Consider the following 25,176-nt stretch of genomic DNA (forward strand, 5'->3'; position numbering starts at 1 on the left):
ACATGGTTCCCCTTTAAGATCAGGGAAAGGTAAGGATGGTGGCTTTCCCACTTCTACTCAACATTTAAAAAAATTAGTGAGCTATAGCTTATATATAATATTATATTGGTTTCAAGTATACAACATAGTGATTCAACAGTTATTAAATTCTCACCCCAATCAGTGTAGTTATTGTCAACATGGAAGGATGTTACAGAAGTACTGAATGTTTACATTATAGTGGAGGTCCTAGTGTATGCAATAAGGTAAGAATAAATGAAGGCCACCTGGCTTATAAAGGAGAAAGTAAGACTGTCATTCCAGATTTCATGATTGTCTAGAAAATGCAATAGACTCTATTTAAAAATCTGCCAATACAAACAAGTGATCTTAACAAGTTTTCAGGATACAAGGATAAGATATAAAAATCAAAGCAGCAAACTATCAAAAATTGAAAAAAAGTTATTTAAAATAGAATCAAAATTATGAAATAGTGATAAATCTGACAAAGGATATCCAAAGACCTCTACTATAAATACTAGAATATATTGCTAAGAGAAATTAAGGATCTAAATAAATGAAGTGATATGCATATTTATGATTTGGGACACTCAGTATGATTTGTTAAGGTGTCAAGTCTCCCCAAAACAATATAGATTCAATGCAATATGTCAATCAAAACCTCAACAGGCCACTTTTTTTTTTGAAATTGTAAAGTTTTTTTCTAAAATCCCTTGGAAGTGCAAAAGATATAGAATAATCAAAAAAGCTTTGACAAAGAAAAAAATTAGAGAATTAATAATGTATTTCAAAATGTATTATGAAGTTATAATAATTAACATTGTGTGGTATTAGCATAAAGACAGACAATGGAACAAAATAAAAAATCTGGAAATATTCCTACACATATACGGACAACTGATTTTGAAGACATACAAAAGCTATTCAGTGAGGAAAGGATAGTGTTTTCCATAAATTGTGCTGAAACAACCGGTTTCCATATGAACAAAAATATCTTCAATCCATACCTCACACTGTATAAAAATCAATTCAAAATGTAAAAACTAAAATTATAAGATACTAACTAAAAGAAAACATTATAAAAAACTTTTATGACTTTTGATTAAGCCACCCATAGAAGTACAAATTTTATTTCATCAAAATGACTGATTTTGCTCTTTTGAAGCCTCTGTTCAGAGATTGAAAGACAAATTACTGACAAGAAGAAACTATTAGCAAATAATGTATCTGATCATGGACTTGGATCCAGGAGGAAAAAAAAAAAAACTGTCAAAACTCAGTAATAAGAAAAACAACCCAATCAAAAATGACTCAAAGATTTGAATAGACACTTCACTAAGGAAGGCATACAGATGTCAAATAAGCACATGAGAAAATCCTTAATATTATTCATTATTAGAGAAATGGTATTAAAGGCATAATGAAACCACACTACATATCATCTATTGGAATGGCTAAAAGTAAATAGAACCATGATGTTGATGGTATAGAAGCCCTGCATGTGCAGTAGGGGTGGGAATGTAAAACGGTACAATAACTCTGGAAAGCAGCTTTACTATTTCTTTAGCAACTCCTAGGCATGCACCCAAAGGAAAGCAAAGCATATGTCCATACAAAGAGATGCACACTAATGTTCATAGCAGTTTTTATCTGTACTAGCCAAAAGCCAGAAACAATCCAAATGCCCATGAAAAGGTGAATGGATAAACTATGGTTTGTCCATTCATGGCATACTAGTCAGAAAAATAAAGAAACTATCAATACACCCTACAACATTGTGAATTTTGAAAAAATTACATAGAATAAAACAATGTAGGCAAAAATATTATATGCCATATGAGTCAATTTATATTAAATTTTAGTAAATGCAAGCTAATGTACAAGTGACAAAAAGTAGCTAAGTTGTTAAGGCCATGAACTTGGGGTCAGAGAGGAGAGTTAAAAGAAGTGATTTCAAGGAGTCATGAAAACTTTGGGGGATAATGGATATTTATCCCCCATAATGTTTATTACCTTGATTATGGTGATGGCTTCACAGGATTCACATGTGCTGAAATGTATCAACTGGTACAATTTAAATATATGCAATTCAATGTGTTTAATTATTCTTCAGTAAGACTGTTAAAATATTAAAACATACATAGACACACACACACACACACACACACACACACACACACACACATACACACACACACGTGGCAGGCATTCCCCAAAGAGAAAGAAATGAAGTCAAATATAATTGATGGTGTCTCATCAACCGCAGATGTCTATACTTTAGGCCACATTCTCATTTTATCTTCGCCTAGTTCTCTGATTCTAACAATGTACCTCTCAGAAGATCTGTGTGGATTAAATGAGACTTATTGAAGTTTGTGTGTGTGTGTGTGTGTGTGTGTGTGTGTGTATGTGTGTGTGTGTGTGTTCCAATAAAACTTTATTGGTGCTGAAATTTAAATGTCATGGAACTTTCAAGTGTCATTAAACATTTTCTTTGTATTTTTTCAACTGTTTAAAAATGAAAAAAAAAAAACTCTAGAACCATACAAAAGCAGGTGGTGGCCCAAATTTGATCTGAAGGATGTTATAGTTTCTTATCACACTAATAACAAGATGCTTCTAGATCTCAGCGATGTTAGAATGTAGAAATATGTGCATCTTAGACTGAAATGTGATAGCTACTATTACAGAGTTCTATGTCTTTTGGGCATCCCTGAGTTTTAACATCGATAATCTATCTTTAAAATGCTTTGGCATGAAGTTTTAAATTAACTGTATTGTACTACATAAATATCAATTTTATTATTACCATGACCCTTAAAAAGTAAGCTATTTTGTCAATCACCAATATTTCAATAAGATACAATTTACTTTCAAATGCCCCAATATTCTTCTTCCATATCACAATTAAAATAGCAGTATGTTTATCTGGAGGATATAGCCAAGCAGAACATCTCATGATATGAAATCCATTTATTTCCAAATTGTGTAAGCAATGAAGTAGAAAACGAGTGACAGCTGACATAATAAATATTGGAAAAATGAAAGGCAGAGGTTTCTATTAAACAGAATAGTATGATAAATGAAGTGAAGAAGTTTGTAGACTTTGGAGAATTGTAGTATCAAGATTTTTTAAAGAACACTGTAAAGAATTTTCTAGACATATCCACCACAATTCAAATTTTGATAAGTAAAAATGTCAGTCATAATAATTGGTTAGATAGAAATCAATTTAGACAAGTCTAGTTATATCTGTTAGAACTCTGCCTTTTTTTAAAACTTAATTCATGCAAATCTGAGCATAATGCTTGTCTGTCAGTGTATAAAACTTGACTGTTATTGCTTTATTTGGCCATTCATAGAAACTAGATATAATAAAAATATTTCAGTTAAGTGAACTAGTCTAAGAAAATTCATGTGTTATCCACAATTTTGATGGAGATGGTTTGTGGAACTCTTTGCTTTAAAACGATAAAGCACTCTCTTAATGTAGATATTTCTTAGCCTCTTTTTTTTCTGGCATTATTGGTATATAATCAACAAATAAAAGTATATATTTGAAGTTTACAACATGACCATTTGATATACATATATATTATGAAATGATTACCATCATAATCAAGCTTATTAACATGTCCATCATCTCACACAGGCACCTTTTTTTGTTTGTAGTGAGACCACGTAAGATCTACTCTCAGCAAAATTTCAAGGGTGTACATACAGCATTATTAACTGTGATCACCATACTGTACATTAGATCTCAAAACTTATTTATCTTATAACTGAAAGTTTGCACCCTTACTGCACTCCCTTTTTAAAAAGGCTGAGAGGTCATAAAACCGAGATCATGTTAGTTGATAGCTTACATAAAGAGTGTGAATCAGTATTAGTGATATGGGTCCTGCAAACTTCTTTCTGTTTATTTGGTGCAAGGTAAACCTTAAACACATTGCAAATGGCTTGAATTTTTAGTTTCTGTACTTTACAGTTAGATTTACTGGCATCTGGGTCACCAATTTACCTTAAACCATTATTTAAATATACCTATTCAATCTCTTTATTCTTTTCTTAATTGAAATAACAGAATAAAATATACCTAAGTAAGGGGTAGCTGAGACATTGTTTCTAAAAACTGTGTTACATCTGCTATATGTTTTTAAAGCATCTGGTCAGTAGGAGCCTTATAATGATATTGAATTAAGGTGTCTAGAAAAGATTGTGTGCTAGAATTTTATTTTGAATGTTCACTGTAATAAATACCAGATCTCATATAATCCATTAGAAAAAAGAGTAAACAAGAAATAAGACATTCATAAAACTTAGGAAGAATGTTAGCAAAGGTCAGCAGAACGTTTTGGCTTCTAAAATTATAATAGTCTAAGGCTTCATAATTTTATAACTATACCTCTTCATTAAAACTTTCTGTTTCACAAAACTGGAATATGAGATAGATATATTGGATAGTGACCTTGTAAACATACTACATGGAGACATACTAAGTTTTTAGAAAAGTAAGGCATTATAGGAGACTTAGGTACACCAGAGCTTGTTATTAATCTCTAATTCTCTTATACAGTCAGTTAGCTCTGAAAGTGATTCTTTTCTTTGAAAAATAAGTTTTTGATTATAGGTACCTTCTCACTGACGATTCAGTGCCTTCTTGCACCAATAATATCCACTGCTTCTCTCTCGTAACCTCACAAAATCTTATCATATGAGCGTTTCTCTGGAGAATGTAAACATATATTACATTTCCAAACCTGTAAATATACTCCTCTAAAATCTAACCTTTTCTGTCTACTCTCATCCATTTATTTATCATCTGTCTAAACTGATATGCATGTTCATTTATGTGAGTGAATAATATTATTAAGACCCAGATTGTAAATTTCTACTAGTAGTCATTTTAAAATACATAATGTGACCATAAATATATATCAGTTTTAAAAGTTTACAGCATGCCTGGTCTCTATTGCAGATGAGTGCTGAATGATGCTCACCTGAAGTCCTGAAGGAGTTGGGATTCAGATAATAGAATGAGGGAATTAGGAAACTCTGCAAGATGGATAGGAATTAAATGCATAAAGAGAGGAAGAAATTAAAATGATACAGAAATAGTAATGTGTAAAATGTACATTCATATTTCCAGGAATATATAAAATGGAGATGAATGATATTTATATAGGATTTATTCAGAAATATACATTGGAAATAAATTTTGTTGGAAGTTCATTCAGTTTCTGTTCTGTCTTCTTGGATTAAGCCATTTAATGAAAACAGATGTACATGAAAAGGAAACTATTGATTTCTGAGTCATGACAAAAAATTTTTGGCAATGCTGCTCTTCAACAAATGCAGGCATATTTCAAACATATGAGGCAGAATTTCCCTGTATATAACAATAGACCAGGTCATGTATACATGGCTGTTTAGTGAGTTTCTGTACATTCAGAAACCAGCAATCTTTGTTAGGGTCAAATATGTGAAATGTCACCTTCGGGAAACACACTCCAAGTTTGGTGATTATTTTCTGATCCTTTTCTGCTAATGTGCACAAATATCTCATACACACCCACATTGCCTATAAAAAAATCTTCATGATCCTTCTGATCCTAAATATAAAGGATCTCAATTTAATTCTTTGAATTTATGGCAATAAAAATAACTATATGAAAAATGTTAATGTGCTTAAACTTATTGCACAGAAAAGTCTGACACCTGTCATGGCCGAGGTTTGCTAAAGCCTCCTATGAAGTGTACCTATTCACACAAAATGATGCTGAGAAATAAGGCAGTTATCCTGCTGATTTACATTTCCAATGTGCCTAAAATATTCTAATAATGAAATACTTGACTTTCTTTTTGTATCTAAATATGTGTGCCATGAAATGACTCTGAACTATTTATTTTACAAATTAAGGTTCCATTTTTTTTCTTTATAAGGGAATGTTAAGTAACTTCCAAAAATATTTCTAGTTCAGAAAATTCAAGAATTATTATATACAATTATTTATAAATGAGATAAGCCTACAATTGAATTCAAATAACGTTGGCAAGTAAATTTAGTTCAGAGAATTCGTTAGTTAATTGAAAAATATTGGCTAGTAGTTGGTCAGACAGATGTGTAGAAGATAGACACAATCCCTGGTCACATGAGCTTATGTTAGGGGGAGATGATACACTATAAATGAGTAAATAGGAAACTTAGTCTATTAATTTCAGACAAAGACAAGTGCTTTGAAGAAAGCAAAACGTGAGGGATAGCATTGACAGGGCAAATCCAGCTGTGAAAGGATTTTCAGAGGACATTCAAGATAAAGCATAATGTAAAATAGAGTAAATGTAAAAGCCTTAGGCAACTTTGAAATTATGAGCTGAATTCTCTCATTCCAATCCCATAGGATCACAATTATCCTAAAGCTTCTGGGCAGGGAAAGCTTTCACATTCAAGGGTTAAGAGAGAATTCATTTTCTCAGAACAGTCTGTACCAAGCACTGTGCTAGCTACTAGAGATGCAGACATGAAGAAAACACCAGGCCATGCTCCCTAGGAGTTTATATTTTGATGAGGCTTTGCATTTGAATAGTACTTCACAAAATTATTTTATACGTATTATCATAATGGATCTCAGCATGGATTAAATATATGAAGAGCTTTACTTCCCCAATAGTTCATTTTTTATCTTTAATGCATTTTTGATGTTTGCATTATACTTCAGATTACCTCTCTGTGGCAGCCAGGTATCAATCTACCATCAGTTTCCTATTCAGTCAATGTAAATAGTTATATACTTAGACCTGCATTAGATACAGATGGTATGTGCACAAGATGTGGCTCTTCTCAGTTTGTAGGGCATGGTCTAAATGACATTATACACTTTTTTATACAAGGTATAAAAAAACACATTAAGTTCAAAGGAGGGAAAGATTTCTGTGATCTAGTCAGGGAAGAATTTATAAATTAAAAATTCAAGGGTCTTATCCTATAGACAAGAGGGCAGGAGAGGAGTGGGGTCTGGAAATCAGCAAACTCTCAGATTTGTACCCCTGTTGTCCTTGTGCTTTGAGCCATATCTAAGTTTCAGCTAGAATATCTGTCCTCCCACCTTTTGTTTCTTTCTTGAAAATGACATGAATAACATATCATTAAACCAAAAATATGTATTTTACAGAACTAGGATTCAAGTGACTGTTAATGAAGTGTCCATTAAAAACTCACAAAATTGAGCCTATTATTTTTATATAGCTATATTTGATTCCTTAAAAATTTCTAGGACAAATTTCCAAAACTGCTGTTTCTGTGTATGTGCATTCAGTTAGGAAGCCTAGTGCACCTTGCTAGCCAAAATTAATGCATTCAAAATTGAATTAATGTACTTTTTTATTAAAGAGCCAAATTTAAATCTCTATGGTAACTACTGCAATAAATGTGCAACATCTTAAGCTGTGATTATACTGTCACACTTAGTGATGTCTATCTTAAGTACATAACTACCAATCGTTTCACTGTTTTTCTCTTCAACCAGAAATACAGTTAAAAAAGGAAACCAATTATGGGATTTATTTAAATAAGCCTCACCGATTTCAGCAATAACAGATTCTAGATACTAAGAATGATTCTTTTGATGGTGTGAGACTATGTTGAGGAAAGACTTTGATCTAGCATTTCAGAAATTTGAATACTAAGTACCAATAATTTGAGTATCAGATTTTGAGTATTAACTGCTAGTAAACCTAAGTATCAAATTTTGAGTATTAAATACTAATAAAAAATTTTGATTTTTAAGTATCATTGAAAATGTAGTTGCAGATTTTTATAGATTTTTTTAATTGCTAAAAAATAAATCCAATTTGTTTTTACTACATCTGTGAAAATTCAAATTTGATAAATTAAAAATTCTTAAAATTTTTATTGTCAAACTAGCCACTGGTTTACCCTTCAAATATGCTAAAATTGAAATAAAAATTTTGGTGTAGAATTAACACTTCTCCACTGTCACCAACATGTACCTGAATACTAAAATATGTTTCTGCATGCAGTATGCTACTGTCAAAAATATGACTATATTTTTGTGCTCATTTCATTATTTCATCATCCAGCAATACACAATTCCAATTTTGTATTTTTTTCTCTATTTTAATTGTTTAAACAAATTCTTTATATATTTAAATTCTGTATTTTAGTTGGTCAGTCAGCTTTATATTCTGTATTTTAACTGATCAAACACTACTTGTGTTTGAGAAATCACCATAACTTCTAGAATTTCTGAATTAAGACAAAAATCTATGTACTGTTTATGGGAAAAATGTCCCACACTAATATAGTAATGATATATTAAGATAGCAATTAGGTCAGGTTAAAGATTCCTGCCCATTGATCAATTCTCTGTCCCTAAAAATGAAGACCCCCTAGAACTACAAATTTTCTTTTCATGTTTGAAGAACAGAATGGAAACTCTTGACTCTTTAAGGTCACAGAAAGTTAAAAATGTACCTGAGGAAGCTGGAAATGTGTAGCAGAGTTAAGGCAAAGAAAGTATGGGGAAGGTGACAGATTTGAGGGTTAGCTTTACAGAGTTATAATTAAATGAGTGCATGAGAATGGATGAGTTTGCAAAGAAAGGAAATAGGGAAAGCAGAATAGCAAGGCATGTTCTCAGGTAGCACCTACATTTAGGGGTGGGAAAAAAAAGAGAAAGTGAATGCTAAGTCAAATTTGTCAGGGAAGAAGAAATATATATCACAAAAGCTTAGAAAGTTATGATGATTGTCAATAGTGTCAAATGCTGAAGAAAAGTGAATGAGTACGAATAATGAAAGCTCATAAAAGGGTTTATGAGCAGTTTCAGATGCTGGAATCATGATACTAGAATATGAGATGTTAAGAAAATTGGATTGTGAGGATATATAAGAAAAGAAAAAACTTCTTACTCCAGAAGTTTCCCAGCAAATAGTAAAGAAAACACATAGTAACTTGCAGAATGAATATGATCAAAGTAATTATTTTTATATTTGCTATTGTAATTTATCACAGAAGTGAACATAAAATATAAGCTGATAGGAAGGTTTAAGAAATTTAGGTGATATTGAAAAAGAAAGAGGAAGGGACAGTTGATGAGAGAACTACCTGCAGGTATTGGAGGAATATTATAGAGGTAATAATAGAGTGTGTCTGTGTAACACTTTTTAGTTTGCAACACAGTTTTATGGTCATTATTTGACTATGTCCTTACCACACGGGTTGTTATTATTGTCTTATTCTATAGCTAAAGGTTTTAAGTCCCAAGGAAATTAAGTTATGTGGCTGGAAATTAGTAGGGTTGAACATCAAACCCACATTGTCTCTTTCCAGTCCAGCACTCCTCTGAGTGAAGATCCCAAGGGCAGGAAAGGAAAGACTTTGGAGAGAGGAACTGAGTCTCTTCCCCAAAATGGAAAGAAAGAACTAAGCTATGTGAGATGTTTTGAGGCAGAAATGGATAGACAGGTCAGCTGTTCTTAAATTCAAGAAAAGTGGAAGGCAAAAGATTATCTACAGTCTGGGATTGATACTGGGCTACGATAAGAGGAGAAAGTTCTGGATTAAACAGCTTCTTCAGCAAAGATTTAAATAAGCATTGATGTTCTCTATTAAACAACTTTTAAAGGTCACAAGAATGACATCTTGCAATTCTAATGAAGCAGAGGAGGAAATTATCTTCACTGTGATTTAAGCGTCATATCTGGAGAAATAAACTTTGCACAACACACTCCTTATTTATGACTAAGTAAGCGAAGTAACATCCTAACCATTGCTGGTTCATGGTTATTTCTTTACTTTTTTTGTAAAGTGTAAAGTAACCTGTACTGACTACTATCAGTTTATTTTTAAAAAATCAAAAAATTTCAAAGTAGACCATTACTTTCCCATGCAGTGGGTTTTGTGGGTATTTGTAAGGTGACATCAATATGGATATTTTTATATGTTTCACATTTATCTCACTAAGTATTTCACAGCAAAAAAGATGCCTGTAAGATGGTTTTGGGAAGGGAATCATAGCTTTCCATTAATGGCATTAGAGTTTTATATGTACTCATTAGGAAACGTATTTATCTGAAGCAAAACTTATAGCTTCCTATTAAAATGTCTCAGGTCTTTGACAAGAAAATGTCTCCAGTTGATTAAAAACTAGGAAAAGAAAAATCTATCCATGAACGGATTATTTATGATGAGGCTGAGTTCCTCTTAAAATAGTACCTTTTCTTGTGGGCATGAGAGACTGTTCTCCAATGTGAAATGCAAACTGAAGACTGGACTTGAATATTCCCAATTCTAACATTCACAGCTAGACTGGACTGTGAGCTGCTGGAAGACAGAGAGCCATGCTTCATTGTTCTTTCTCTGCGCCCTAGAGCTCAGCGTGGTGCTTGACACAAAGGCAATGACTAGTATATATTTGCTGAATAGATCCAGCCAAGGCCTGAGGGAAAATGCTTGAGAGGGAAGAGGTTATTCTTCTCCTTAAATGTATCACGAGGACTTATCTTTGAAAAGCATTTGAGCACTATTAAAGTAATACAGGAAATTTCATTTGAGCTAAAATGTGATCGCTGTAATCAGGTGGGATGGACAGTTTACAGATGGAGAAATTGAATAACTGAAGGACAACTCTTTCTGAGGCACCAGGTTCTCTTCCCCTACCCATCCAAGTTCTTTTCAAGTATCTCTGGCATCTGTGAAAGAACAGGAGGTATTGTCACATACTGCAGCTGGGTACCCAGGTGGTCTACTGCTATTCAAAGGAGACTGTCTGGCATGAATTCTAGGACAGCATCATGCAGCTGTCATGAGCTTCTCTGCAGCTAGAAGCAGCAGATGTTATGGATATCTGACAGGCGGTCAGATCATCAGACAAGGGAGGACACTAATGAAAAATGCAAGATATCTGACCCAAATATCATTTAATAAATCACAAACCCTTTCCATCCAGTTCTCAAAAATAACATCTGTATACAATTTTTCACAGTTGAGATTTATACATAGGATTAATTGTACCAAGAGGCAAGCATAAATTCCAGTAATTCCACTTTTGTCTTAATCAATATTCCCATTAAATGACTGAAAATACTTCCAAAACCTCTACTATATATCACACTTTCAGATTATTGATTACTGAGAGATGAAAAAGTGTGATTATCCCTCACATAGTATTTGTGTCCTTTTTTCATGAATTATCTACTTAGGAGAATCTATACTAATAAAAAAGCAATACTTTTTTTGGTAAATATGAAAAGCTAGACACTAATTTTCTTCAGGAGAGTTGCCTTATATTATGTAGGCTTTTCAATATCCGGTAGGTGGCTTTTGCTCTTCATTTCTTGCCTGCTTATTCATACATGTCATTTAAGCAGAAGATGGAAGATTTGCCATAACACGATCAGGACTGCGTGTTGCTCTCTTGATCTAAAGGAGTGTTGGGAATTTCCTCACTATCAGCGGCCCTGATAAGGTGTGGAATAATGACAGGTAACATTTATCCTGAGGCCAGCAAATGCAGCGGCCATATTGTGTGGTGATTCTGAAGATCAGGAAACTCCAAGGCAAAGAAAACTGTTGAGAGGGAAAAAGCGGTGTAAGAATTCATGTCATATAATGTCGGCATTATCAGAGGGATCTCCACTCTGCATTTTAACTGCTGAGAATGGGTGTTTGTGTTTGAGAGGAGCTGGACACAAGGCTAAAAAGACTTCAGCTGTGACCACAACCACTTCATCGTCCTTTTGATAGATGCTGAGTTCATACCTGTATTGTCTCAGTTCCATCTCAGAACAGTTCCTCTGCTTCCAGCCACACCCCAAAAAAGCATACCTTTCCATGCTTCTGCACTGTTTTCTTGAAAATTCAATGCTTTTTTTCTTCTATTTCTTCTCTATTTTCTTCTTCTTTCCCTTCCTCGTACTTCCCTTAACCCCTAAGCCCCAGAAGTCACTTGCTAAGTATTTGGCAAAGGACAAAGATAAATCTGGGTTGGGAAATTTCCCTTAAAGAAACTTATTTCAGGATTAAGTTAAGTCCTTTAGATAGAGTAGGTATGAAAGGGTCCATTTTGAATTTGGGGCTCTCAGGAGGTTCATTTCTAAGTTAAGGTGGAAAACACTTTGGAAGGAAAAGTATTTGGTAACGATATTTTAGAAACAAATGGATGGGATACATGATGGTATCAATTCAACTCAGAATTGTCTATAATTCCAAAGTAAAAATAAAAACTTCAAATTACTCTGCTATATGGCTATTTCTTGAAAAACTCTTGAAGAGCAAAAGTGCTTTTGTGGTTTCCCTTGTTTTTATAACATTTGTGACCTTTCTAAAATAGGGGAGCCCCAAATCTGAGAGGAAGAACACTGATTGCCTTGTAGTAAGTTTTGCAGTATCATCTCATTCCTACTTTCTCTTGTTCAGAGAATGTTATCTGTAACCACGTACTTCTGATACTAAGTTAAAGTGAAGTCAGCTTGTCAAAGTAGAAAAACGTTGATTAAAATTTTGGAGAGTTTTATCATTCTGGTAAAACCTAAAAATCTGATCTCTACAAGTGGTCACATACACTCTATAAAGAGATTAAGCTGACTCCTTGACATCTGGAACAAAATTTAGCCATTATCAACCTCATTTCCTCTTCTTTTATATATGAATTTTCTGAGGACTCTCAAGATGAAGTGACTTGTTCCAAATTCTACAATTTGCACTTATTTCAAGTCAAGAATCCTGTGTCCAATTTAAAATCTAATGCTTTCTTCTCTTCTTCTCTTGTTCATACAAATAATAGTTCTGTTTTTGAAAAAGCATTTGATTATGAAGTAGTGGGTAGATTCCTCAGGCTTGCTGACTGTGATCTCTGGTGAGCAAAGGTCACAACAGCTTGATGTACAAGTCTCCACTTTGAGATGTAATGATAATATCAGGCTATGACTCTGGTTCTTGAGACCTCTCCCAGATCATGTAAATCTCCTAATTAAGCTGTGAAGTGAAAACTAGGCCAAGAGTCAAAGTTAAGGAAGACATTCCTTCAATCAAAACAACTTGAAAAACAACTGGCAAGTTTCATATAAAGAATGAATAGAAAATGCATACTGAATCTCTTATACCTGCCACTTTTGAATAATGCCTCCCTTGTATCTTGGGTTTGTGCCAACTAATCAAGGATCATAGTGCTTCAGGATCTCAATGAAGGCTCTTTTAGACTGTTTTCATTGCAAGAATTAAAAGATTTGTCATCGGTCTACTTGAGTATGTATAAACAAGTAAAGAGTTGAAGTGCTGACAGGGATTATGTCAAGCAAGCAATGAACACAGAATGAAATATTTTGAAAACTGAGTCATCAGCATCTTGTTTCAATTTTCACTTTGCCAGAACTTAGAAAATAACTTTTGCTCCTAATTCTGTTTTATAGTGGAAAACATTTTGTATACACTGTGTAATTTTCCAGATTTCCCTATATCAACATTAATTGATCAATATTTTTGAGCACCAATATGAGCTAAATATTTTTTAAACTTTGTAAATACTGATTTAATGGTATACGAACCTTCTGATTTTTTTCTCCATATGTGAATTATACTTATTTCATAAAGTGAAATACGTGATGCTTCTTCTCAAAGAGATAATGTGTTTGGGAAGATAAGGCTACTGCATATAAATAATATATGTGCATAAATATGCATAGACACGTATACACACACGTGAACATTCAGCAAGGTGACATACAGAACTGAGAGCCAAATGGGATGGAGTGGTATAGAGATGAGTGGTAAATCCTGTGAGTCAGTGAAAACTGAGGTCAGTGAAACCTAACACATTTAAGAATTATCTATGAGAAGAAAATGTATGTAAGTAGGGCCTAATAGGAAGGACATTATGGCTGAGGGAAAACACATAGATCAATTCTTAATTTTAATTTCCCAAATTATATCAAATCATTACATCCCTCTCTATTTCCATTGACAACACTCTGGTCCAAGTCATTATTACTTCTTTCCTAAATTATTAGAATAATCCCTTAATAAATCTCTCCTATTAGGTCCATTCGAATCCATTCTTCATATAAAGGCTAATATTGTTATGTGGGCTGGTTTGCCTTAATCCTCACAGCAACCCTGTGAGGTAGATTTGTCTAGTTTCATGTTACTACCTGAAACCTGAAGCATGCAACAATGAAGTAATCTAGTTCACCTGCTAGTAAGTGGCAGAGCTAGGATAAGATCTCAGCAACAGAGCCTGCACACTTAGAAGCATTCTGTGATGGGGTCTCCATGCTATATAGTTGCTGTTATTAAGACCATATTAAACAATGTCTTTGTGCCAGAGATAGCATGTGTGTGGATTGGGGTTGGAGGGATAAAGATTAGTATAAAAACAAGCAGCTGCATGAATTTGGCATAACAGCTGTAAAATTTGGAACAACAGTACACTAGAACTGAGGCTGCAAAGTTGGGGCTTGTGAACTCTATGAACTTTAATTAAAATGTCACCAATCTAGGTGCCAAAAAACATGAAAAGAATAATGTACGTTAGTTAATTGTCTTCCAGGTGAAGGAAGAAAAACAAGCAGATAATCAAATGAGCAATGGGCATTTTACATTTTGATTAATAACCTCCATTATCAAAAGACTCTAATAAAAATATCTGGGGATGAAGACAAATAACTAGCTAGCTTCAGTCCTCTTTGGTTAAAAGGGCAGTTTGTATTTTCACATTGTCAAATTTACTTGAGAAAGATGTAATATACAAATGTTAATCATTTAGAATCCTAGAAATAGCAATCACAAATGCTTTATGATACAAAATAATTCAGACATTACATGATCATGTGAATAAGACATCATGTTTTATTCAATTTATACTGTTTGTTTAGACTCTGTAAAAACATTTCAGAGAACAAAGTGTAATATTCTAATTGGAAACTAATTGGCTATTCTTTTAAACTGTTCATTGTACCGAAACCCTTAGACAATCAATTTGGGATTGATACTGTAATTCCCAAAAAAGGCAAAACTCACCAAAGTTTATAAAATACTTCTTAAAGAATCAAGAATAACCTGATAATCCATAGATGTTGGTTTGCCTGAACAACAACGATAAAAATTAGGGAATATGCAGATAACATTTCATGTCTTTTCTCATTTGAAGGGTCAGGCATGGTGCTCATCACAATGTCATTAGAGTCTTAGCAAGTAGTTATTATTATCTTCATTTTTCAGTGGGAAGTGATGGCCTTGAAGACATAAAATAATTTTCTCAAGTGTACATGGTGACAGAGCCACTAGAAAAATTCTACTTGGTTATTTCCAAGGCCAAGTTCTTATCAACTGTGTCATGCTTTTTCTTCTTTCAGTCCTGTCTTCCAACTTCCCAAAATATTTATTGAAAGACACACTAAGGGAAATCATCATGAGAATCACTGGGGACTCCACTCAATTTGAGTTCTTGCCACTTTAATATTTAATCACATAGTTTTCTGGAAACTTTATTTTTTAATTCTTTCATATTACCCCAGTGCACTGTAGCTGTTGGCTCAATATTTGATCAGTTAAATGTTTTGTTTAACTAGTTGGTTATCATCATGACCGGATATCACCCTAATTAATGCATAATGTTATGTATTCCTACCTTGATCTTTTCATTTTCATGCAAAATTTGGGGAGAGGCTTTACCGAAGAAATTCAGTATGAGTTTTTGAGCTGATGGCAATGGCAAAGGTATTTACTTTATTCCAGGAGGCAGGAGACTATGGCTTACAAGCAAAACATAGGCTAATATTCACTGAGTTAGGGAACAGTTCCCTCTGCTTGTTTTATTTCTCCTAAATTTAATTTACAAACTGCTTCCATCTATAAGAGTCAAAGTCAGGGACAGGTTTTCCTTCTGTCTTCTAATTGCTTTATTGCATTATGCCTGTAACTGTAAACACAAAATAATATCATTGCAAGTTAGAAAGATAACCAAAAATCAGCCCTTTCATATATCCTCACCTTTGTCTATTAGGAGTGTAAGGAGTGAGACCAATGGAACACTACTTTAAAAAGTTTTTAAACTAGATACTGTTCTCTTTTCTGTGGGGGTGCTCAGGGCATAGGACCTGTAAGCCCACCGACCAGGGTAGGGCCAAGATGTGGCAGGTGGAGGAAACAGAGTGCCCTCCCTTACACACGACAGTGCTAATCCGTATTCGCAAAAAGCGTATTGGGAGCCCTGAGGATAACTGTCAATCACTGGTTTATATTGCAATGGAGCTTATTGTGTTGTCTAAATTGAGTGGGGTACAAACTTAATTCTTTTTCTCCGACCATTGCTTCATGCTCTGAAGAATATTCCTTTCCAATCCTGATGTCATTTCGGACATATTCTATAGCTTCCTGGACACTTTCAGTTTTTAAAAATACGAATTGTGTTCAGGTTAAAGTTTGATTTCATAAGCAATACATAGCTCTCCTTCTCCTCTCTCTAGGCCCATTGCTGACAGAAGCACTTGGAATAGGGAAGGGCAGGGTGTTCTGGGTTGCTACTCATCTAGTATCATCCAGGGCCAAATAGTAGAGCTAGAGAAGTGGCAGGTTATGTGTTGCCATGTTTTATGATGCCTCTCGTTGCTTTACTGTGGTTTCACGTGCTGCTAGTGGCCTCAGTCCTTATGATAGTCTTCTTAAAAGTGTCCTCAGCTTCACCCACTATCCCCTCTGTTATCTAAGGGCTTTTTGGGGAGGAAAATCTTAGTCTATCACTCTATAAGTTCACCCAACTGCCTTTCTCAGTGGCACATCTCCTCGCTGATCTCCCATATTGCCACTCACACAGCTGATTTTTTTTTTCTCCTCTATATTCCATGCTCCGTAGAGTTTGGAAACCACTAAAGTCTTATCCAATTGTCTCCATAGACCACTCCCCTCTGAGGGTCACTGCGTCATAGGGCCTATCAATTCTGCTGGAATAAGCTGTCCAGTAAACCCCAACCTGCCTTCAGGATTCTCTAAACAAGAATTGTTTCCCATTTTACCAGGGTTATATTCTTCCCCACACTTGAGACTTTTCCACGAACTCACTCACCACATTATGCTGTGTTCTGATGGCAGCACCAGGTACCTGCTGATTTTACTGCTCAGCAAATATCCCAGGGAGTGAAATGCAAATCTGTCCTTTATTTACTTAGATCCCTTATATGACATGGGTGAAGGAAGAAAGCAGCTCCTCATTCATACCTAATCCATGGGAGAGAAAGGCAAGCTCCACCATAACACTGTATTCCTCACAATAAAGAGAGTGCCTTAAATTTCCTCTTAAGTAAAACATGTCATATGCTATGTCTTCTGAATTGGTTGAATGGCCTGGTCACAGTACAAATACTTGAGTACTTTACTAGATTATGTTTTTAAGAGTGTTAGTTTGGCTAAATATTTACTTTGGTAACACATTAAAAATTAAGATGGAATCATTTACCTACCTTGCTTGTCATAAGCCATCAACCATTTCTAATGTGTATTTCTTGTGTTGTGACCTCTGAAGAACTTCCTCAATTTCCAAGGTGTGTGGAGTCAGCAGCTATATATGATTTTATTACACAGCTCTGCCTAGTGTGATACCGAAAATATTTTCTTAAAAAATGCCGTTTGACATACCCTCCAAAATATGTCTGTTTAGGTCTCATCATTCTGCCAAGGATACCTTTTTTATGTTAATGTGGGTAATTAAATCTGAGTTATCCATTCTTCCATTCAACCAACATACTGTTGACACCTACCTGTAACAAGCAGTGGGCTTGGATCTGGGGAGAACAGTAATGATTAGACATCTCCATTTCCCTTTAAAGTCTACATTCTAGTTAGGGGAAAAAATGCATAGGCATCGCCACACAAATAAATAAACTGCAGATTATGCTAAGCAATGCAGGAAATAAACAGGGTGCTCTCAGAGGAAATAATGGGTATGGGGCACTTAAAATACAGTAACTGGAGAAGACCTTTTTGATGATGTGATGTTTTAGCTGAGATGAGAAGTATGGAAAAGAGGCAGTCAAATGAAGGGCAAAACAGAATTGTACTCCAGGTATAGGGAAAGCACTTGTTGAGGCTTTGGTGTGTGAAAGAGTATGTGATTTGTTATTCTAGGAAATGGCAGAGGGCCATTATCACCAGCGTTTATTGACAAGCAGGGAGAATCATGTAGGGTCTTAGAGGCCCTGTTTAAGGATTTTGTTTATATTCACAGTGTAATAAGAAACCATTGAAGTATTTAAGCGGGGAAGTAAAATGAAATGATTACATTTTTAAAAGACCATTCTGATTTCTCAGTACAAAATAAATTATAAGATAGCAGCAGTGAAAGCAGCAACATAATTAAGTGTCTATTGCAATTGCCCCACAAGAGATGTTGGTGATGAAGACAAGGATGGTGGTAGGGGAGACAGAAAGATGGCTATACTGAGAATCATTTTGTAGACAGCGCAGCCAGGATTGATTAATAGAATGAATATAAGTGATGAAACAATGGAGAAATTAATGACAACTTCTGGGCTTTTAAGGAGTTTTCTATTTTTTTTTTTAATTGACCGGTCAGGTGAATAGTGATACCATTTACTGGTGATTCAAAAAAAGAAAGACTGAAAGAGAATGAGACCTACCAGACAAGGTGGGGATCAATTAACAACTGTACTTCAGACATGTTTATTTGAATTCTTTGAGATATGTAAAAGGAGGTATCAAGTAGATGTTTAGATATATACAAGTCTAGAGTACAGAGGAAAAGTTTGGGCTGAAATGTCACTGTTGAGGTTTGGAGTATTCAGATCATATGTAGAATAATAAGAACACATAATACCACCTAGAGAATAAATAAAGATGAAGGCTAACATTTAAATAGCAATTTAGAGTGAGTAAGGAGTGAAAGCCAGAGAATCCAAGAAAGGAGTCTATTAGGTATTCATCAAGGAAAAAAAATTGGGATTTTTACCATGTCAGTTAGGGGGAGCTGTGGAAATAAACAGCATTTCACAATGAGTAGAAAAATGGATGAAAATTGAGAAAGGGAAACAACTACATATACCAATGAAAATTGTATGTAAATTTACATGAGAAGAAACAGAAACATGAGATATTTTAGATGGGAATATGGACCAAGGGATAAACTTTTCATTGGGTTTTGTAGTTGTTTTATTTGTTTATCTATTTTTTAAATCTATTTGAAAGACAGGAGATTTTAGGAGATATTTTGTGAAATAGACTATCTAGAATAGGGGAAATGATTGATATTTCAGGTGAAAACCAAGGGGAGGACCAGGCCAGTGAGGTCCTTAAAGTAGAATGAAGGATATGATTTAGAATGACATGTAAGCATTGAATTGTCTTTGACAGGAGAAGGACCAACTGCCTCCATTTTAATAGGAAGAATGTAAAGATGTGAGTAATTACAAGGTTTATAGATTGAATATGAGAAAGATGGGAAAGTTATCACTGGATTTCATTTTTATGTGGAATTAAAAAAATAAAGGAGAGAGCAAAACAGAAATGGATTCATAGACACAGGGGACAGACTAGTGGTTGCTCTTTGGGAGATGGGTGGGAGAATGGGTGAAACAGGTGAAGGGGGAATAAAATTAATGAGAATATTTAGTATCTTGATCTGGGTGATGGCTGTATAAGTATATATGCCTGTCAAAATTCATTGAACTGTACACTAAGATTTGGGCACTTTATTATATGTACCTCTGTATAAAAATAGTAATATTAATAATAATGATAGTATACTGAAACTATCATTGTCAAGAAGAAAAAAAGAAAGAAAGAATGAGCAACCCAGTCTTTTGAGAAGAGTGGTAAATTCCATTCTTCCTTTATATTTCATTTATATTTTATATTTATATTTTGGTGTTGGATTGGAGCCTCTCTTCTTTATCATTACACTGTTTAAGTAATTAGAAAATGTAAAAGAATAGCTTGTACATGTAATGCACAAACCATTGTTGATGAATGTAACTTGTTACTTAGCATCTTTCATCTGATACAAATGAATGTCTCTGACTGCTACCCAAGGCCAATAGCAGCGCTCCTCTCAATGAGCATTATTTGAGGGATCAATTGGAGAAAATTTTAAGTTTCAAAATAAGCAGCTTTCCTTAAAATAAGAGCAATGTTCATGACAGTATAAAACCAAGCCCTTCCAATTGCATGTAGCAATGACTTTTATTTATTGGGATAAAAAAAAGCTGTAGCACATAAGTATTATGTAATGAATATATATGTGAGAGTGTGTAGTATCTGTGTATACTATATATATATATACAGGTGATATATATATATGTATATAGAATATATAGAATACATATGTGCACATGCTATTTGTATGACCTATGGCTATTTAGAAATAAATATTTTATGGCTATTTTTACTTAATATCTAACCTTAACTTTCCAGTAAATCTAGGACACCAAGAAATATATGACATGTTTTCCAAGAGTTCTTAGTTTTAAAGGAGAGATAGTGAGGTAAACAACTGCTCACAATACAGCATAATCAATTCTTCGTGAAAACATGTAAAATACAAAATCACACATTACTCAATGTTCCCACAGAGCTTCCTAGAAGAAATTACCTACGAGGCTGACTTCAGAGGATGTGTCAGTGTTGAGCAGATGTAAAGGAGACTTAGCATATCTTAATAAGAATGATAACATATCCCAAAATGTAAGATACAGGAGATATTGGACAGCTGATAATTAATGGTCATTAAAAATTCCAGATGGATGAAATTGATTGATTTTTCTCCAAATCAAATTTAGTTATTGACCATGACTTCTAACATGTACATCCTCATTCATTCCTAGCAGATTTTGGATGCCAAATATCTATTAAAGAGCAATTTGACTAACTACTAGAAACTGCAAATGAGGTAGTTTAATAAAGGCACATGAAAATAGTTATATCTTAGTTCCACAATTTTGATGCTACAATATATAAATATAGTAAGCGCTTCCAAATTACAACCCTCTCCAAACCTAAGTATACTAGTTCTAAATTTTGTATCTGTCTGATATTTGTTTGCACCATATAAGATCTGGAGATTTAACCGTAGCCTCAGTAGCTTCTCAGACAATGTCACTGTATTATCTACAGTGATTCTTACACAACAACTGCTCTTTTCCCCAGATTTGGCAATGTGGAGGCTCACTGGAGATTGTGACTTGCTCCCACGTGGGTCATGTTTTTCGGAAGGCAACTCCATATACTTTCCCAGGTGGCACTGGTCATGTCATTAACAAAAATAACAGAAGGCTGGCAGAAGTTTGGATGGATGAATTTAAAGATTTCTTCTATATCATATCCCCAGGTAAACAATTCTGACACTTTCTTTCCTTTACAGTGGAAAGTAAAATTTTAAACATGTTGAATGTGTCTCATTATTTCAGCAATTCTATTAGGTTAAATAAAATATTGTTTATAATATTGCAGAAAATCGTGTCTGAGAAAGTTGTACTATAAAGTCAATTTTCACCTAAAATGAGAAAGTCTATATTTATCTCAAATGCCGAAGTATTCTTTTCTTTCTTTTTTTGTTTTCTTGGCAAAAGTATTATGCTAGAAAAATGGAGCAAGCAGTACCCAGAGTGATTCAGATTTAAAGAACACACATATTAGTTCAATTTATGAAAAAAAAAATTAAGAGGAATAAGCCTTTATTTACTCCAAAAAAACTGAGTTTGTAAGAAATGTTATTGAAATTTAAACAGATGTTTTTAATTGCCTTATTTTTCTTAAATATTTGAATAGGGAAAGATTAAATTATTTCCTATAGAAACAAGATGGAAAATTATGCAGATATTAAATTTTATATTTTTTAAGAATATTTATTTTAAAGACAGTAAATTAGTCATCAATAGGTAAGTAAAAAGCATAATATGAGATGAATTTTATCCTAGTTTAGTTACAAAGAATGGATATAGAAATAGAAATAGCTCTCCTTGGGCAGTGGAATTATGAATTATTTCATGCTTTTCCTTATACTTTTGTATATTTCCTAAATTTTCTTTGTAAACATATTACATTTAAAAATTCACTTAAAAGACTTTAAAAAGAAAATAAAGTTTAATGAAGAACTTAAATATTGAAAAGACGCAATTGAAAAGACGAGTTAAAAAACATTCAAGAGAAAAGAACTGAAGCATTGTTAGAAAATCAATTACTGGGTGATATGACTTGAATGATTTCATTATTTATTTTTTTCTAGAATTTTTCTTATAGCCATATTACTTACAAAAGTAAAAAAAAAATCTCTGAGACATTACATTGTTTTTTAAGGAAAAAAATGACATTATGAGAAGATATAAAAAGAGGAAGATACACATTTGCTTTCAAGATCTCCAAGTCTAGTCAGAGACCAAAGTATAAATTAATTAATATAATAGGAATTCAAGTGTATTGGCAGAATACTGTTTAATGATTTATTTTGATAGTTTATGTGTAGGACAATATCATTATTCTGTAACTCATAAGAATGACAACTAAACCCATCCCAACATTCTTTTTTCTATATTAGCACCTTTTACTGCCTTAAGAAAAGCCAGTTTGGGTTCTGATGCACTGATTTCTGAAAGTATATATGGAGCTGTAAAAACTCTTCTTCTATAGATGAAGAAGGGAATGAGCATTCTGAACTTTCTTATGAAGATCCAGCCTTACTCTATAGAAAAGAAAAATGAGGGCAATGCATGTGTAAATGTGTGATGAGGAGAAGGACGTTTTTCACACATTTTCAATCCTATTCTGTGTCAAGAAGTGATTGCCAGGAACACTATTTCACACTTAAATGTATTTCTCTTTACAGTAGAAACCCAGTCCAGATTTTCACAGAGTTGAGTTCCCCAAGATCATGTAAAATTTGCAGCAAGGCTGTGACATTTATATAACCTTTTTTTATTTTCTTTTGATAATGCTTTTTGAATTCAAATCATTACTTGTAGAAATATAGAAGCTTAAATATGAAGAAAGGAGTAATGGAAGAAAGAAATGTGTTATGTGTGATTCTGTACAACTTACATTCAGGGATATAAGTAATTGAGAAGAATTGTAACCATGTACATTATATTTCCATGATGAATATTATTTGTAAAAAGTGATGGGTTAGTTCTTTTGTATAATTTCCTGTTGAGTGAAAAAAAAAGCAGAAAAATCGTAGAACTATTTCTCAAACTTTAATGAAATGGCAAGCTTTAGAATTTAAAGGGTGAAAAGGAATACCTGTTATCGGGAACTAATGACTTTATGTTGCTCAGCAGGGACTGTATATTTTCTAGAAAGTGTAGTTTTTACATTACAATAAATATCATTTGGAAGGTTATTGTTCTTATAAAATGGGTTCATTTAAATCCAGAAAGGTACTTTGGAAAGCAGGAAAAGGACATTTGGCGGTTATGCTGACAAAATCAAGGAACTTCCTAAGGGGCATTTATGCTTCTGCGTGTCTCAGAGACAGCATGGCCGAGCATGGAACCTGGCATGTTGTCCTAAGGACAAAGAGGGAAAAATCAAAAGCTACAATCAGTTGCTTCTCAGTGGAAAAGAAGGGAAGTAAGCCAGAATCTAGACTTGGATGACTAAAAACAATTCTAGCCCTGGGCAGGTTTCAGATCATTCGAAAAAAGATAAAGTGAGTTCTGCTGGGAAGTCAGGAATCTGTCACTTGTACAGAGTCTAGCTTGTTCTGAGTGAATAACTATTCTCGTCATTACTCATGTTTGCTGATACTCTGAAAATCAAAATCATGGATTTCTTTGCTCATGTCTAGAATCTTTGCTAATTTCTATTCTTCTCCTCCTCCAGTAACAGGTAAATTACCTGAGAGAAGTTGGTGTGGGAGGAGGAGGCTGGGGAGACACATGTGTGCACATTTACACTTAGGATTATATCCTTTACAGTAGTATACAAAAACACATACACATAAACACATTTATGAAAAAACCCTCAAAAGTTTATGATGAGTTCTGTTTAATTCTCCAGAACCTCCTTAATAACCTGGCTAACGAAATTATTATGGTTCTTTCTAGAAGCACCTCCATGTATCTGTAAACTTGTCTAGGACATTTTGTGTGAAGACTCCCATGTTGTACACCAGGGCTTCTATTACAGAATTGTATTCACTTATGCAGTTGTTCAAAATGTGATCCTTAAATACTGAGTCTTTATGAATTGAATTCTGACAACTTTGCTTCCTTCCACTATGCTCTATAAAATACTACCTTCCTACTTAGTTTTAGGGATGCTATGGCTTTATCTTTCTTGAACAAACTGGGCATTCTTTCTCTTGAAAATGTGTTACCTGCAGTTTCGATACCACAACCAATCCATTATTACTACATACCATATTGTTTTATTTTTATTGCTTGTCTCTATACCTAAAGTAACTCAAATATTTGTGTTTACAGTGTTTAGCAACTTTCTTGTCACTCTGCAGTCCTTGAAAAAAAATATGTTGAATAACTAGAAGAATCAGCAAATGACTGAATGAATGAGCTTTGAATGGGAGCCACTTTAGTTTCTTCTTTCGTATTGAATTTGTCCATGGTTGTCTGGACTACCCTAGGGAATCTCTTCGCAAGAATTGCAGCAAATCAGAAGCCTTTGTCCCACCTCTCTGATCTAATCCCTGATTAAGGACCTACTGATAAAAGAGAGTTAAAGGGTACTTTTCATATATCTGCAATGTCATTCCTCTGAGTTTGACTTCGGCTTACCTGTGTGCCAAGGGTTCTTATGATTACACCATAATCATAAGCACACACAGTAGCATAATCTTACCTTCAGGACTAATATAAAAGTCTAACATACATAATTTAGGTGGGCAATAACATTCTCTAATAGAGCAGTATTTAAGAGCCCATAAACGTAAAGTAAGATTATTTTACATGTTGACTTTCATTTTTCTCATGACCTGCATTAATTTAAGGTTAAAATGGGATGTATAAATAACTATGTGTATGAATTACTTTTATCTGATTTTTTTCAAAATATTTATTATATCTCCTAATTGTCTTGGCCAATGCCCATTATACATAGGCAATGCTGATGGAGTTGTGTCTATTTATATCTCCAAAACTGGGTATATGAATGAAGAGAAGAATACTTTGAAATAGTGTTGCAGAATACACTTTCAGCAT

General features: G+C 33.8%; 1 protein-coding gene across 7 annotated transcripts in view; it reads left to right on the forward strand.

Moving 5' to 3' along the window:
* GALNT13 (polypeptide N-acetylgalactosaminyltransferase 13) overlaps positions 1–25,176 on the forward strand; it is a 494,477-nt gene that overhangs the window by 330,438 nt on the left and 138,863 nt on the right. For all 7 annotated transcript variants that reach the window (XM_073241476.1, XM_036996088.2, XM_036996089.2 and 4 more), the window contains one exon: positions 21,173–21,353. In XM_073241476.1, the coding sequence (XP_073097577.1) occupies positions 21,173–21,353 (181 nt within the window). The remainder of the gene's footprint in view (positions 1–21,172; positions 21,354–25,176) is intronic.

The sequence above is a fragment of the Manis javanica genome, chromosome 7, assembly GCF_040802235.1.
Source record: "Manis javanica isolate MJ-LG chromosome 7, MJ_LKY, whole genome shotgun sequence".
Taxonomy (NCBI): domain Eukaryota; kingdom Metazoa; phylum Chordata; class Mammalia; order Pholidota; family Manidae; genus Manis; species Manis javanica.